The sequence below is a fragment of the Castor canadensis genome, chromosome 2, assembly GCF_047511655.1.
Source record: "Castor canadensis chromosome 2, mCasCan1.hap1v2, whole genome shotgun sequence".
In the NCBI taxonomy this organism is placed as follows: Eukaryota; Metazoa; Chordata; class Mammalia; order Rodentia; family Castoridae; genus Castor; species Castor canadensis.
This window is the reverse complement of record NC_133387.1, coordinates 46,095,438-46,111,623: the sequence shown is the minus strand read 5'-3', so window position 1 is coordinate 46,111,623 and position 16,186 is coordinate 46,095,438. Positions and strand designations below refer to the sequence as shown.

At 44.8% G+C, this 16,186-nt stretch overlaps 1 protein-coding gene across 1 annotated transcript in view; it reads left to right on the top strand.

Moving 5' to 3' along the window:
* The first annotated feature begins 1,118 nt into the window (after positions 1–1,118).
* Sdhaf3 (succinate dehydrogenase complex assembly factor 3) overlaps positions 1,119–16,186 on the top strand; it is an 80,497-nt gene continuing 65,429 nt past the window's right edge. The window contains exon 1 of the mRNA XM_020169823.2: positions 1,119–1,362. Within this exon, the coding sequence (XP_020025412.2) occupies positions 1,189–1,362 (174 nt within the window). The 5' untranslated portion in view covers positions 1,119–1,188. The remainder of the gene's footprint in view (positions 1,363–16,186) is intronic.

The following is a 16,186-nucleotide window of genomic DNA, read 5'->3' as shown; positions in this document are numbered from 1 at the left end:
TGAGTCATGATGGAAGTTGGTCATAGTCAGAAGCAGGAACACAGATAAGGAAGCCATCATAATATCCAATAGAAATGACAATGGTAGAGTATGTGGTGAAAAAATGGTTCATTTTTGCACACATTTTGTTGATGGAACCGTCAGGATTTGCTGAAGTACTAAAACTGCAATGGGAGAGAAAGAATGAGTTCAAGGAGCTTTGGAAACCACTTAGACTTTCAGTACCTTTTGAAAAGGTGGAATTTTAGCCAGGGCTGGTGGAATGCCTGTAATCCCTCTACTCAGGATCTGCAGGCAGGAGAACTGCAAGTTTGAGGCCAGCCTCCAGGCAAAGGTAGGGACACACCCTGTTTCAAAAACGAAAGTGAAAGAGGGCTGGAGGTGAAGCTCCAGTGGTAGAGTCCTTGTCTAACATGCTCAAGGCCCTGGGTTCAATTCCCAGAGCTGCAAAAGGTGGAACTTTGTGAACGTCTAGATTCTTATTTTCATCCCACACTATCTAATCAGAATTTTCAGGGCTGTGGTCCTGGAAACAGTGTATTTTAAACTTCTCCCGGTGATTCTTCCATAGCTAACTTGCCTGCTGGTTCGGGGCTCACTAGTGCTGGCTACATGGAAGAGCCATGCCTTCAGGTTACACGCTAGAGGCAGAGCACTGAGAAGGGCATAGCTGCTGGGCTACCGAAGGGAGACATTAATACTACTCTGATAATTGGCACAAGAATGCAGGAATGCTCGAAAATGCCTTAAGTGGGTTGGGTTTGCCTTACTAGGCTTTTTGTAGGAGGTTGATTTTGACCAAGTCTCTCTCAAGCTTTTAATAAGAAGAACTGGGCAAGGACGAGTGGAAAAGATGATGGGATGGTAATGAGAGGTGACAATTGGCACCTTCAAGACCTCTGGTTCGTGCTCTCTTGATTAAACACAGCAGTAGATGAATCCCCCTGCGTCTTGCAGACTGGACTCCGCACAGGCCACGCCTCTACCAGAGAAGGACCGGCCTTTTTCTGTCCGCAGCAAAACTCGGATTTCCGGAAGGACGGGATTCTAGAAAGGACCAAACCGGATGAAGGTCTCAAGCCCTTTTCCGCCCGTTTTCCGGTTCACCCGGAAATAGCGGGGTCCTCTCAGTGGCGGGGACGCGCCTACCTTTTGCGCAGGCGCGGTTTACTGTCCGTGCTCGGCGCAATGCCTGGGCTGCACATTTCTCGTGTCCGGGCCTTATATAGGCGCATCTTGCAGCTACATCGGGTTCTGCCCCCGGACCTGAAAGCCTTGGGCGACCAGTACGTGAAGGACGAATTTAGGAGACACAAGACCGTTAGTTCTGACGAGGCCCAGCGTTTCTTGCAGGAATGGGAGGCAAGTGACGCCCCCTTTTCGTCGCTCCAGACCTTGGGCTCCTCAGTAGTATCCTTGTTTGTCCCTTTCAGAAACCGCCTATCGCACCTCGTTCCCATTACTCCGTGAGAGTCAGAGAGGCAGTTTGTGCCGTTGAATTAAATAGCGTAATTCAGGCTGTTCAGCTAATATTTCGCAAAGTGACATCTTGAGCTCTCCAGTTTCTCCCAGGGGTTCCTCGCTGGAGCATCAGTGTCTCCAGATCAGTTCAGCCCTGGAAGCTTCTGCGGACACCAGGCACTGGAGAGGGGAGGGCGGGAGGTCCCCGAATTAACTTAAGTCATGGCCAAGTAACCAAAGAGCTCGCCGGCTTCTGTGTGCTTATGCCTATGAATAAGTTAATGGTTCATTCAGAATTTAAGTTTCCAGACTTAGAAGCTTGTTTCCATGATTTATTATGTTTAAAACCCAGGGCCTTCGAAATTTTCTAATGACAGAAATCAGACAACATAAAATGACTGTGTTGGGGAGTACACGCGGTCAAGGAGAAAAATGCTGGTTAAATCAGGTGAAAGTTGTTTTCTTCTGAGGTCTAAGTCACGGTTACTTTATTACATCACCTGCACATTTGCACTAAGATTTAAACAGGTGTATTACGGATTAGCTAGCCACTTGACTCTTTTTGTTTTTACTTTTTTGAGTGCAGAATAAAACATATTCAGAGTATTTCGTGGGGTTGGAGCCCTGCATGATTTCCTTTCCTGATTTGTAAATGCCAAGAGATGAATGGAATTAGAGCATTTCTCAGGTATTTGAAAGCACGAAGCTGCGTTGGTAGACCAATAGAGGTGAGTGATTCCTCACCCTTTCAAAAGGTTGATGATGGCTGAATAAATGACTTCAGTCTTTTTTTTTTTAAAGATCATAAAGGTAATTTTAAGGCAAACACAAAACCTTTACGTTAAATTCCAGAATTCCTGATTGCAGAATCATTGGAGTTTTAAAGAAGGACAATTGAGACAATGATGAAATTTAGAACTTTCCTAAAAATCATGGTGTATGAGATGGCATTTGCTTGCATGGAGCCAGGGGAGTTTAAACTTTTAAGTGCAGACCACTTTCTTTTAATAAGGTAATTGGTCTTGGAGTCAGAACTGGATTCAAATTCAGGCTTTGACACTTTTCAGTTAATTTTATAATCTTATTTTCGTATCTGTAAAATAACAATATTTATATTATGCATCTCAAAATTAGTGTGTGTAAATGTATTTAAAAGCACTTTGTATATACTCTGGTTTCTCTTCCAGTCATATAAATCTTTTTTTGCCATATTGTTCATTGCAATGAATGGTGTTTGTTAAGTGATATCTTTTAAGTTTGGTCAGTTTGTGACCAGTCAGGATGGATACTCTGCCTCTTTATTGGGGAGGAACAATGCTACTTTGAGAAGTCCTAAAATATAAGAACTTGACAGCATTTTAGGAAAAATGTAGGAAAGAGTAGGAACTTAGGAGAGGGAACATATAAAGAACTGAGTAAATGTGTTGATCAATCTAGGAGGCTTGGTAACAGAAATTTATCTTAAGTCTTTTCAAATAAATTTAGACCTAAAGAATTACAAAGACAATATAGAGTTTCTATATACCTTCCACCCTACTTCTCTTGTAAACATATAATCAGAGCACATTTATCAAAACTACAAATTTAACATTGCTGTAATACTATTAACTATAGGATTTATTCACATTTTGCCAGTGCTTCTTTGAATGTCCTTACTCTATTTGCATCCTGGCTGACATATTCTTCCAGATTGTACATTGCATTTAGTCATCTTTTTTTCCCCTTAATCTCCTCCTGTCTGTGACAGTTCCTTATCTTTCTTGACCTTGACACTTTTTTGAAAAGTACTAGTCTGTTACTTTGTGCACTGTCTCTCATTTTGGGTTTATATGATGTTTACTCATGATTGGACTGATGCTACACATTATTGAAAAGAACACTATAGAAATAAAATGGCACCTGCCCCGCTGCTCAAGGCTGTGGGGGTTTTATGCCTCAGAATGTAGAAGCAAGCAAGCGGGAAGAACAAAAGCAGACGTGGCAGTTAGCCTCTTGCCTGGAGGTTACAACATATCATACTATCACAAGGATACAATTTATCACACTAGCACAAGGTTACAGCATACCACACTAACACATCTGTGAAACTGGTGCCCAGCCTGGGGAGGGAGCTTGCCTTCCTTCAGATCTTTCCCCTGGGTTTCTTTATCATTCCCTCCTCTTACTCTTCATAATCCCTTATGACCATTTCGTGGGAGTCATCTAGAGGCAGTCTTTGATATTGTCTCACTAATTGTAATCTAATGGTGTTCATCTGGTTGCAAATGAACCTGCTGAGGAGTTTATCACACAAGGCCCTAAGAGTAATAGCATAAGGAGCAAGTAAGTGGGCCCGCCATGGGGGCTACCCATGGGGCCCAGCTCTTCCATCCTGTATTCCAAAATGTTTCCTTGTTTCTTCCCCTTGCCTTGATCCACTCTAGTAATTACCGTGCATTTTCTCTCACTATCCCTGACTGGTTTGCATAGAAGCAACATTCTTCCCCTAAAAACACGGAAATTCCTCCTTTTTCTTCAGTAATGAGGTCTAAGTCTCTGCGGTTCTGTAAGACTACGGCTGCCAGTGAATCCAACTGATTCTGTAGGGTGATGATGCTCTGTTGTACTAATCCTAAATCCTTACGGATTTGTTCAGACAGCTGGCTGTGTTGGACTTGTTGGAGGCCAATAGCGGTAGCTCCCGTGGCCTTTGTTTCTGCCAGGGCACCTCCCAGAAGTATCGGGAGGAGGATGGGGTCCTGTCAGAAACGGGCCTGGCCAGCGGCTTGTTGGTTTAGGTATCGAGCAACTTCAGTCCTGGGAAGTATGTCCAGGTCTGGGACTAAGAAAACCAGGGCACATTCCCGCCCCCTGACAAAGTACGTCCCATTAGGTGCTTTGGCTTCTTTTACTAGATTGGCACAATTCTTTTTGTTACCAAAGCATTTAGTTTCTCCAGTTATTTGGATAGGTGGGCCTGTGAGACAGGTATTGTAGTTTTGGGTTGAATTGTCCAGGCCCAGCTCATGTATCTCGGATATGTTAGACCCACCCCGGCATATGACACTTGGCCGGCCCTCAGGCAAATTCCAATGGCCTCTGCCTAGTTCAGGGTCTGCTCGTTGTACTAGCTGGTGGCTGCTGTTTGCCAAAGCTATCATTTTAATGAGATGAGTGTCAGGGTGTAATAGGGGCCGATCAGTCCCATCCAAGAGGGGAGAGAGGATTTGCCCCTGTGCCCAGGGGTCCAAGGAGTTAAATTTACTAACCAGGAGAGAGACATTTGCTGCTTTAATCTTAAGCCTAAGGCTCTTTAAGACTGCAGGGTCTCCCCAATGATTTTAGAGGAATCCTGCCAGCCCAAAGACCCTAGTTCCCCATCGTTGTGATTCGTCAGGTGTTAATTGAAAGAGGTCTCCCTTTCCTGCTCCCTGTGCCTTAGACCACTCATTCATGTTGAAGAGATTTGAAGGTAGCCACTGAATACTGACACCCTGGCTTTTGGGGGGGACCCCTTTCCAAGCCCCCAGAGAGGCAAAATTGACACATTACCAGTATCGTAGAGAGGACCAGGAAGGCCCCCCTCACAGTCACCCCAGTTTTGCGGTACTTGGCCATGCACATTGGATAGGTGATCTCTGGATGGGCCAGAGCAAGTCAGGGTAGAGGGCACTAGTTGGGCCCATCTGCTTGCCTCCAGCATGGGCAATACCTAAAGGAGATAAGACAAGGGCCTAACAAAGCACAGATGGTGCAGTTAATTAATATAGTTCCCTTTTGTCCTTCCAAGAGTTTGACCCCCCCTCCCATATCAGTTTATGAGAGACCCCACCTGGGTCTGGAGGGTTTGTTTATGAGTCATTTATTATTATTACAGCTGTTAGTAGAATCAGTAGACCCATCTGGGGCCTCATCAGCACTCCCTCGGGGCAAAGTCAGTTTCAGTGGTTGGTGGGGTTGGCTTGGGATTTCCACACCTGGCCTGGATCCTCTGCTGGCTTGGTGTGCATGTGGTGAATCCGTGGTTTCAGTCCTGCAACCTTAAGGGCTGAAGGAGTGGTTAGAATAACTTGGTAAGGTCCCTCCCATTGGGGATCTAGACTCTCTCTAATTGGGGTTTTAACTTAAACCCAGTCCCCTGGGCTCCATGGGTGCAAAAGCTGGAGGGTCACAGGGGCCGGCTCCAGGTGTCCTAGGTGCTGGGCAATCTCCCTGGAAGCATGCACAAAGCCATTTAAGAACTTGTGGAGGCCAGTCTGTCCATACTCCCAAAGGTCTCCAGCCTGTCTAGGTATTAGTGGTGGCAGCTGTCCATACAGGACTTCAAAGGGAGAGAGACCACATTTTTTAGGTGTACACCTAATTTTGAACAGGGCCAAGGGTAATACATCTGGCCAGGGTAGCCCTGTCTCTTGACATTGTTTTACTAGTGCTGTCTTGATAGTCCTGTTCATCTTTTCCACTTGGCCTGATGATTGGGGGTGATACCGGGTCTGCAAATCCCAGGTCAGCCCAATTGCATGAGATATGCTTTTGACCACCTGGCTGATAAAGGCATGCCCTTTGTCTGACCCGATGCCGCTAGGTACCCCAAACCAAGGAATAATTTCCTTGGCTAGCACTCTTGACACCTCTGTGGCCTTTTCAGTGTAGGTGGGATATGCCTCTACCCAGCCTAGGAAAGTTCAGACCACCACCAGGAGGTACCAATAAGTTTTACTCAGTTGGGATCTCAGTGAAGTCTATCTCTAAGTGTTGGAATGGGTAGACCCCCTTCTTCTGAGAGAGCAGTGGGGGCTTGGGTCCCTGTCCTGGGTTATGTTGGGTGCAGCGCAGGCAAGCCTTGCTGGCTGACTGAGTTAAAGTTGCCAATTGGGGAATGACCAGGTATTTGTGTAATAGTCTTTGTAGGGAGGTTTTGCCCAAATGGGTGTTGTTGTGTGCCAGCCTTACCAGGCCTGGGGCTGTCTTTTCTAGTATTGGGATCCTTCCCTCTGGGGTTGTGAACCAGCCTTGTGAGTTCTCTTTAGCCCCTGTTTCATGGGCCTATTCTCTCTCTTGTGGGCTGTACTCCAGTCAGTCCAGGAGGACAGGGCGAGTGAAGCATACTTTGGCTGGAGTGGCGTCTTCCTTTTGTACTTTTGAGAGAACTGCTTTTTTTGCTATCCTGTCTGTCAGTCTGTTTCCTTGGCTGATCTTGTCTTGTTGGTTGGTATGAGCCAGACAGTGGTTTGGGGCTTCCAGACTGCCTCTAACAAATGTAAGATTTGTTGACTGTTTTTGATCTCTTTACCTCTCTCTTTGTAAATGGCTCCATGGATATGGAAGGTTGCAAAGGCATAACGTGAGTCAGTGTAAATGTTGGCTCTCTTTCCATCTGCTAGGATGAGGGCCCTGGTGAGGGTGTATAACTGCCCATTGGGCTGACCAATGGTCTGGCAGCTGTCCATGTTCCACTACTTGTGTGATGGTAGTCACTGCATACCCAGTCTGGTATCCTCCCTCTTGTAGGCTCCAGCTTCCATCAGTGAAGAGCTCCAGGTTGGCATTGGGAATGGCAGTGTCTGTGAGGTCGGGCTGGGAAGAAAAGACTTTGTCTAGAATCTCCTTGCAGGAGTTGAGAGGTTCTTCCTCCTCTTCTGGCAAATATGTGGCGAGATTGAGAGTCCTCACTGTTTAGATTTACAGCTGAGGGTTTTCACCCAATAAAGCCTGATATCTGGTCACTCATTCCCCGGTCATCCATAGACTGGCAGTGCTCTTGAGCAGAGAAGTTACTTGGTGGGGGTCCCAGAGAGTGATGCGTTGTCCCAGAGTCAGTTTATCTGCTTCTTGTATTAAGAGGACCACTGCTGCCAATGCCCAGAGGCATGAGGGCCAACCTGAGGCCATGGGGTCTAATTTCTTGGACAGGTAGGCTACTGGCCAGCTCCATGGCCCCAGTGGCTGAGTCAGGATGCCTAATCCTATACCTCCCTTCTCATGGGTGTAGAGGTGGAAAGGGTGAGTGATGTCTGGGAGAGCCAGGGCTGGCGCCTCACCCAGGTGTCATTTAAGTTTTTGGAATGCATCCTCTTGGTCAGGGCCCCAGTGCAAAGATCCTATGGGGTTCCCCTTTAGAGCCGCATAGAGTAGTCCAGCCTGGGATCCATAGGCGGCAGAAGCCCGCAGTGCCCAGGAACTCCTGGAGCTGTCTTTTGGACTCTGGGCATGGGTACCAGAGGATCACTTCTTTTCTCCCAGTTCTCAGCCTTCTCTTCCCTTGGCTCAGGTGACATCCCAAATATATGACCTCCTTTAGACAGATTTGTGCCTTCTTTTGTGAGACTTTGTATCCTGCTTCCTGTAGGAATTGGAGTAGTTCTTCTGTTCCAATTTTGCAGGCCTCCAGGGTCGGGACTGCTAAGAGTGTGTCATCTACATACTGGAGGATAGTGCAGTCTTTTGGTCGGCAGTCTTCAAGGTCTCTGGCTAAGGCCTCCCCAAAGATAGTGGGTTGATTTTTGAAGCCCTATGGAAGCCTACTCCAGGTTAATTGTCCTTTTGCTCCAGAGTCAGGGTCCTCCCATTCAAATGTGAACAGGGGCTGGCTATCTTCTGCGAGCCTCAGGCAGAAGAAGGTGTCCTTAAGGTCCAGACATGTGAACACCCTAGTGGTGGGAGGAATCAAATTCAGCAGAGTGCATGGGTTGGGGATGACAGGATGAATAGTTTCTGTTGCCTCGTTCACCCAGTGCACGTCTTGAACTGGTTGATAATCATTGGACCCCGGCTTTTTGACAGGGAATAAAGGGGCGTTCCAGGCTGATTGTACTCCCCTTAGGATTCCCTAGTCCCATAGGCGTTGAATGTGTGGTGTGATTCCCTTCCGGGCCTCTAGAGGTATTGGATATTGTCTTTGACGCACCGGGTTAGCTCCTGGTTTGACGGTGACCACTACTGGGGGATTGTCCTGTTGCCAGCTCGATTTGCCTGTCCTCGTCCCAAGTGCCTGGGAACTGCTTCATGAGGTAATCTAGGAATGGTTGAGGACCGATGGGTTTATTGTCCCTGGAGGTATGCACCACTCTTCTTCAAGACTGACCTCCAAGGCAAGGCACTCACGTCATGTGGTCCCAGATCCATAGATACTGTGGTGCCTAGTTTAGAAAGTAAGTCTCCTCCCAGAAGGGGGCCTGGAGCTTCTGGCACATACAGAAACCAGTGCCTGACCTGGTGTCTGCCAACTATGCATTCTTGGGGTTTGCAGAACCAGTACTTCTTGGTGTTTCTGGTGGCCCCTATAATGGTGATTGAGTCCTTGGGGAGCCAACCAGTTGGTGTGGTCACAGTAGATATGGCTGCCCCAGTGTCCAGAATGAAGTCTGTTTGGCAGCCCTCAATGTCAGTCTTGACCATGGGCTCCTGAGGGCCGATCAAAAGGGAGCCCGGTCGCCCTCAGTCAGACTCATCTCACCAGGCTGTGTTTGTCTCTAGGTTGCAGGCTTCCTTGGATTTGGCAGCAGCCACTGTCACTCTTTTTCCTTTTTTTTTTTCTTGTTAGGGCACTCATGTCTCTCCTCCTTACAGTAGGCACACTGGTTTTTTCCCAGAGAGTTTCTCTGTTCTCTCCTGTTGGATCCTCCCTTCTGGCCTCTGGTCTTCCCATCATCTCCCTCCTTGAGGGCGATAGTCAGGATCTTTGCCTTTTTTTCCAGATATTTTTCTTTCTCTCTTTTGGCCCTTTCCTGTTGGTTCACTACTACCTTGGCCGCTATACTAATGAGTTGGTCAATATTGGCACCTGGGAAGCCCTCCATCTTTTGTAGCTTTTGGCGAATATCAGAGGCAAACTGTTGGATAAAGGCGGTTGATCATAGACCTGTTCTCGGGGCTTCAGGTTCAAATGGAGTATACCAATGATAAGCATCACATAACCGGTCATAGAATTGGCTAGGCAGCTCATCAGCCTTCTGTGTGACTTCACTGACCCTGGTGAGGTTGGTTGCTCCTCATGCCCCTGATGGGCTCCCTCCAGGATGGCTTGTCTCATATGCTGGATGGATTGGAGCCCAGAGGGAGTATTTGGATCCCAGTCCAGTCTGGTGTCCAGGATCCTCTCATCTGCTCATCACCCTGGATTTGCAGTCTGTGGTGGAGCTTGGGTAACTAGCCATGCTCTGGCTGCTTGGTATACTCTCCGGTGCTAATCAGAAGTGAAGAGAGTAGACATGAGCTGACGGCGATCATCCCAGTTGCGTTGGTGGCTGTGCATGATGTTGGTCAAGAGCTCCATTACAGCCTGTGGTTCCTCTGAGTATGCGGGGGTGTGCTGCCACCAGTTCAGGAGGTGGGTGGTAGTGAGGGGCTGGTACACGTATTGCGTGGGTCCGGCCACGTATGACCCGTCTGCCTGGGGTAATGGCAGCCCCTGAGCCTGGTGCAGAGGGGATAGTGCTGCAGCTCGGGTTCTTGCCTCCTTGCTTGTTAGCCTCTCAGAGTTTGGTGACCTTCCTCAATGGCGTGTATATTTCTCCAGGGCCATCGAAGGCAAAGGGGGGTTTAACGAGGGAGCCATTCGATGACATGGGTGGCGGTTTGGCTCTGATGCCTCCTCCTTTCCGTTGGGGTCCTCTGAGTCAGACTCAGGTCTTGGAGAGGCTGCGGTGGCGAGGCACACCAGAGGAACATAGGGTGGTGGGTCTGGCGGCTCAGGTTCTGAGGCATGGTGGACCTCAAATTTCTTTTCTTTTACTTTTTTGTTAACCAGAATGGCTGTGTGTCTCCGGGGTGCATGAGAACATATCCAGTCAGGTGGGTGGGCGGCCAGGATGTACCAGGAATCAATGTAAGGAAACTGGTCTGGATGACCTGGATCCCCAATGACTATGTCTCTCACGTGAGCGATAGTAGCTAGGTCCACTGTGCCCTCTCCAGGCCATCCTACGTTGAAGATGGGCCATTCTACCTCACAAAATGTGTGGAGCTTTGCCAGCTTCATCCGGACTTCATAGTCACCCAAGAAGCTGTCCCTAAAGTCAGCAAGCATGGTCTGGAGCACCGTCAGGTGCTTTGACCCAGAAGAACCCATTTTATATGTGCCTGGTGATTATTGATATTGCAGGACAGACAAAGGGAAGGGGGTGCTTCTCAGTGAGAGGCCACACAGCTGCTCATCTGGCTGCAACCCCAGGCAATGGGGTTCGATGTGGCTTGGCCATAGTGGGTTCAGCCCAACAGGGTGACTTAGGATTAGACCCTAGTCTGATTCTACCATAGACCATATGCCAATCACTGTGAAGTCGCAGATTGAGCCCACTCAGACTCCGTAGTCTTTAGGGGACCTTAGAGGTACCCAGCTGTGGAGCCACAAATTCAAGCTTGAAACGCAAGTGAGTCAAGCTCACTCATAAATCATTCACTCAAGAGTTTAAAACAATCGGTTCCTATTCATTTTCCCCTAAAATCCTGGCCTGCTCTAGTCCCAGTTCACCAGAATCATATTGATCACAGAGGAAAGGAATGCATCACCCTGGATACTCTTTAGGGTTCGGCTGATCCCCTGTGGAGGATCAGTCCATGCCAGTTCCTTACACCAACTACCCTGGGGCTTCCTACCTGGTCCGGAAGTCCGGCATAGATCTCTGTTTCACTCCACCAGTCCGAGGGCCCTGTTGCTGGGTCCGCAGCCTCCTTCAGTCATCTGGAAGGAGACTCCAGAATCACATTGAGGGTGCATACTTCCTAGTTCCAGGGACCCCCGCAGGCTGCAGAGCCAGGGAGCAGGGACCCGTTACCCAAGAGGGCTTGGCCGTCTGATCTCACTGGATCCTCCACAAATGTTGCAGGAAGAATGTTGAACCAGCGAGAATAAGACTCAAACCCAGGTGGTTGGAGGAAAGGAAGATTTATTATGCTATCAGGCCAGCACCCTAGATCTCTCCAAAAATGGCACCTGTCCCGCTGCTCAAGGCTGTGGGGATTTTATGCCTCAGAATGCAGAAGCAAGCGAGTGGGAAAGACAAAAGCAGATGTGGCCTCTGGCTGGGATGTTACAACATATCATACTAGCACAAAGTTACAGTTTATCACACTAGCACAAGGTTACAGTATATCACATTAACACATCTGTGAAACTGGTGCCTGGCCTGGGGAGGAAGCTTCCCTTCAGATCTTTCCACTGGGTTTCTTTATCATTTGCAGTTACCCTTGGTACTTCCTGTGAGAGCAGGTTATTATAAAAAAGAAAGATCCTGGCTGGACGCTAGTGGCTCATTCCTGTTATCTATCTACTTGGCAGAGATCAAGAGGACCATGCTTTTTTTCCCCTGGGTAATAAGTTCACAAGAACCTATCTTAAAAATGCCCAACTCAAAACAGGGCTGGTGGAATGGTAGAGCGCTTGTCTAGCAAGTCTGAGGCCCTGAGTTCAAACCCTAGTGCTACAAAAAAATAAGTGAGTGTGGTCCCTGAATCACTCTTGCTACCTATTTTACCATGAGATCTCTCCGACTCACATGTGCTCACACTTTGATGGCCATGATAACCATCTGCCTTTGTGTGATGTAGTTAAAGACCCTCATAGTACCAAGCAGATGTCAACACCATGCTTGTAGACTTTCAAAACTGAGACAAATTCAATCTCTTTTATTTATATATTATACCCAAATCAGGTACTTTGTTACAGCAACCCAAAATGGACTAAGACAGTATTTTTCCCTTTGAATTAATATACATTTTGGGGCAGGTGCTCTGAGGCTATGTTTCTATTTAAAATTTGCCACTTAATTTTAGCATTCATTGATGGACTTTGCCATTATGTTCCAGTGGGATCTATTTCCCTCATTCCTTCTGAGTTTACTTGTTGGAATGCTTTTGTAGGGAAGAGTTACCCCATCTTCCCCACTATTTTTCTTTAGGATGGTTCTGGGGTTTGAACTTAGGGCCTCACACTTGCTTAGGCAGGTGCTCTACCACTTGAGCCATTCTGCCAGCCTTCTCTTCCCCACTATTGATAAAGTATTTTTAACTTTTTTTTTTTTTTTTTTTTTTGCAATGAAGAAAGAGTATCCATGGGATTGGAAGCCTGTAGTTGACGAATTGGTAGTGGGTAAAGAACTTTGAACCTATTGTTCATAGTATTTGGATAAAATAACACTCAAAGTTAAAAAGCAGCTCAACTAAACCAGGGAATTAGAAGGAGTGAAGGGGTACTACTAAGAAAGGTTGGTGATCTTTTCCAAGGAGCAGGGCTAGAGACAATGCCAATGACTCAGTGGGGAGAAAATCCTGGGTAGGATATTTTTGTCACTGGTGATACCCTGCAGCCTTCCAAGCTTTTTTCTACCCACATTTTCTTCAGAACATGTAATGTATGATTGTACTATATGGTTATACTATATGCTGCCAGAATATAGCTTTTGGTTAGTGGTGATTATTTTTTTGGTTAGTGGTGATTACAAAGGTAGCATATGTGAGCTTAATATTACTAGCTTAATGCTTATATTTATATGAAGAGTAACATTGTTATGAAGTTTTAGCTGTGCTATGTGATGTTTGGTCTCTGAGAAACTTTCACATCTAGAATTAATTATGTGCTTGAATGGACTTTGAATTTATTTTATATCAATGAGCAAAGTTGAGTATGGGTACCACTGATTAAAAGAAAAAGGGAAAGATCAAATGTGCTGGAGGCCTAGTATTAGGAAGAATTCTCTTCATTTGTGATTACAGAAAACACATATGTCTAGGAGGTAATTCAGCTGGAGAAGTTTCTGTTCAAGTACTAATTGGGGGAAGGTGGAAGTAATCTATTTCATTGCATCTTAAAGGTAAGATATAAATGTATAGTTACAGAGTAAATTCTGAATTCATACAATTTCTTCCTGTAAGAGAAAAAAAAAACATTCAGGAAGAGATGCTGTAATCTGTTAGAATGTTTGATAACTGATTTATAATATGTCCTTTATAATCTCACTCCCAGGTCTTTCAGGAGGGAGACAGCTATTGGAAGTCAAAGTAGGTTGGATAGATCAAGGTCTATGGCATTTTTCAAGTTCTAATTAAACTCATTTTTGAAAAATGGCTGATTTAGGCAATACTTTGCATTTTTCTCTCTGTACCTACCACTTATTTTCTAGGAAATAAGAATAAGTGTTAAAATTAAATAGCAAGTAAAACATGTTGGTGAGAAAATGTGACACAGAGCAAACAAACCTCTGCTTTCAGGAGCTATTTTGAGAAAGCCTCATGTTAATTTTCCTTTTCTGCCCCATTTATTTATGTTAGTTGCCTTCTTGCGTAGTTTTGATTGCTTCTCTTATATATTTGCCTTGCACTTTGTCTGTTAGGGGATGTTTATAAGTGAAAATTCTGCTTGAAAAAAAAACATAAAAGGGCTTAAACATTGTACAAATAGTATTGGTCATTTACTATTGCCAGGCGATGTGGTGTGCATTGTGGAACACAAAAATGAAAAATAAATATTTTAGTTTCATAGCATTCAAAGTATGGTAGAGTAGAATAGACAAAATATGAGTGATAAATGCTATAGAAGCAAGGAGGGATGGAGAAGTTGAAGACCACATCAAATGACTGAGCTGAGGTTGATCTGTTACCATATCAAGAAAATGACCTTCCAGAGAGAGGAGTAACTTAGACACAGGAATTGAGGTAAGAAACAGTATGGCATTATAAGAGCTACATTGATGTGTTGGAGTTTTGTGTCTTACATGGAATACGAAGAAGAGATAAAACTAAAGAGGTAGCAAGAGTAGGTTTTTATTTTGAATCATAGAATGATTTAAAGCCATAGTGGAAATGATTAAAGTCATATTCTAGAAATACCACGTTAGCAGCAGTATAGAGAAATGATTGAAGAACGAACCAGATTGAATATAGTGAAAACTATTAGGAAATTGCAGTAGTAGTCTCAAATATGTCTACACTTAAGTCAAGACAAAGACATTGAGAATGAAGAGTGCAGATTTATGAGTTATCCTTTGTAAGGTAGAATGGGGCTTGACTTTGTGACTGATGTAGTATTAGTAAGAGGGAAAAAATAGAATAGATAACTCTTAGGTTTTAGAATATGGTAACAATAACCAGAATAGGAGCATAGATGGAGAGGTGGAGGAATAAGGTCAGTTTGGCACATTTTGCGCTAAAAATTCCATTGGGACAGTTAAGTAGAGTTGTTACAAGACATGTAGTGGTCAGATACTCAGGAGACAGATTGTGGCTGGAGATAGAGATTTGCAATTCATTATCTGTAGCTGATGGTCCAAAGGTATGGATGCAGGTGCCTGGGTTGGGTGGTTAAAAGTAGAACACAAACATTTAGGGGAAGCAGTGATAGGCAGAAGACTGATTTATAGGGGAAGGTAATCAAAGAACATTAATATTTAGGAGTTAAGAGATTGAAGGTGATAGTATAATGGTGTAACTGTTCTCTTTTAAAATTGGATTTTGTTGTTCCTAGGCACTTTTGTGAAAGAACATACTTTTATCCTTTTTGATTATGTATAATTCTTTGAACTTGTGTGATAGTCTAGATGTCATAATATGACATTTACTTTTTTATTTCCAGACTTTGTTTTAGAGAGAGGAAGGAAGTGCTTCAGAATTCATGTAGCTATCCATTTCTAACTTATATGGAATTTTTTTTCTTATTTATGACTTTGGGATGATCAGATAAAAAATACATGAATAAGTTGTATGTCATGTATATTTAGAGTTTCTTTAATTTAGTATAATTAGACTTGGATAGGTATTTTGCTAGTTTTTATAATTGTACCCTTCTCTTACAATTTGAGGACCTCATTTTGTTGCTTTTGAATACCCTCACTTATAGTTGTATTTTAGCTTGTGGAAGAAAACAAATGAATTGCCTCTCTGTTTAGTAGGTGGACTGCCTGTGTTTGGGATATATCAACCAAGTATGTATGGGTCACATGGGTACCTTGAAGTTTTATTTTATTTTTATTTTTTAAAAATTTTTGTTTTTTATTATTCATATGTGCATACAGTGCTTGGGTCATTTCTCCCCCCTGCCCCCACCCCCTGCCTTACCACTCACTCTGCCCCCTATCTCTCTCCCCCACCCCCTCGATACCCGGCAGAAATTATTTTGCCCTTATCTCTAATTTTGTTGAAAAGAGAGTATAAGCAATAATAGGAAGGAACAAGGGATTTTGCTAGTTGAGATAAGGATAGCTATACAGGGAGTTGACTCACACTGATTTCCTGTGCATGTGTGTCACCTAGGTTAATTCTTTTTGATCTAAGCTTTTCTCTAGTTCCTGGTCCCCTTCTGTTGGCCTCAGTTGCTTTTAAGGTATCTGCTTTAGTTTCTCTGCATTGAGGGCAACAAATGATAGCTAATTTTTTAGGTGTCTTACCTATCCTCATATCTCCCTTGTGTGTACTTGCTTTTATCTTGTGATCAAAGTTCAATCCCCTTGTCATGTTTGCCCTTGATCTAATGTCTACATATGAGGGAGAACATATGATTTTTGGTCTTTTGTGCCAGGCTAACCTCACTCAGAATGATGTTCTCCAATTCCATCCATTTACCAGCGAATGATAACATTTTGTTCTTCTTCATGGCTGCATAAAATTCCATTGTGTATATATACCGCATTTTCTTGATCCATTTGTCAGTAGTGGGGCATCTTGGCTGTTTCCATAACTTGGCTATTGTGAATAGTGCTGCAGTAAACATGGGTATGCAGGTGCCTCTGGAGTAACCTGTGTCACAGTCTTTTGA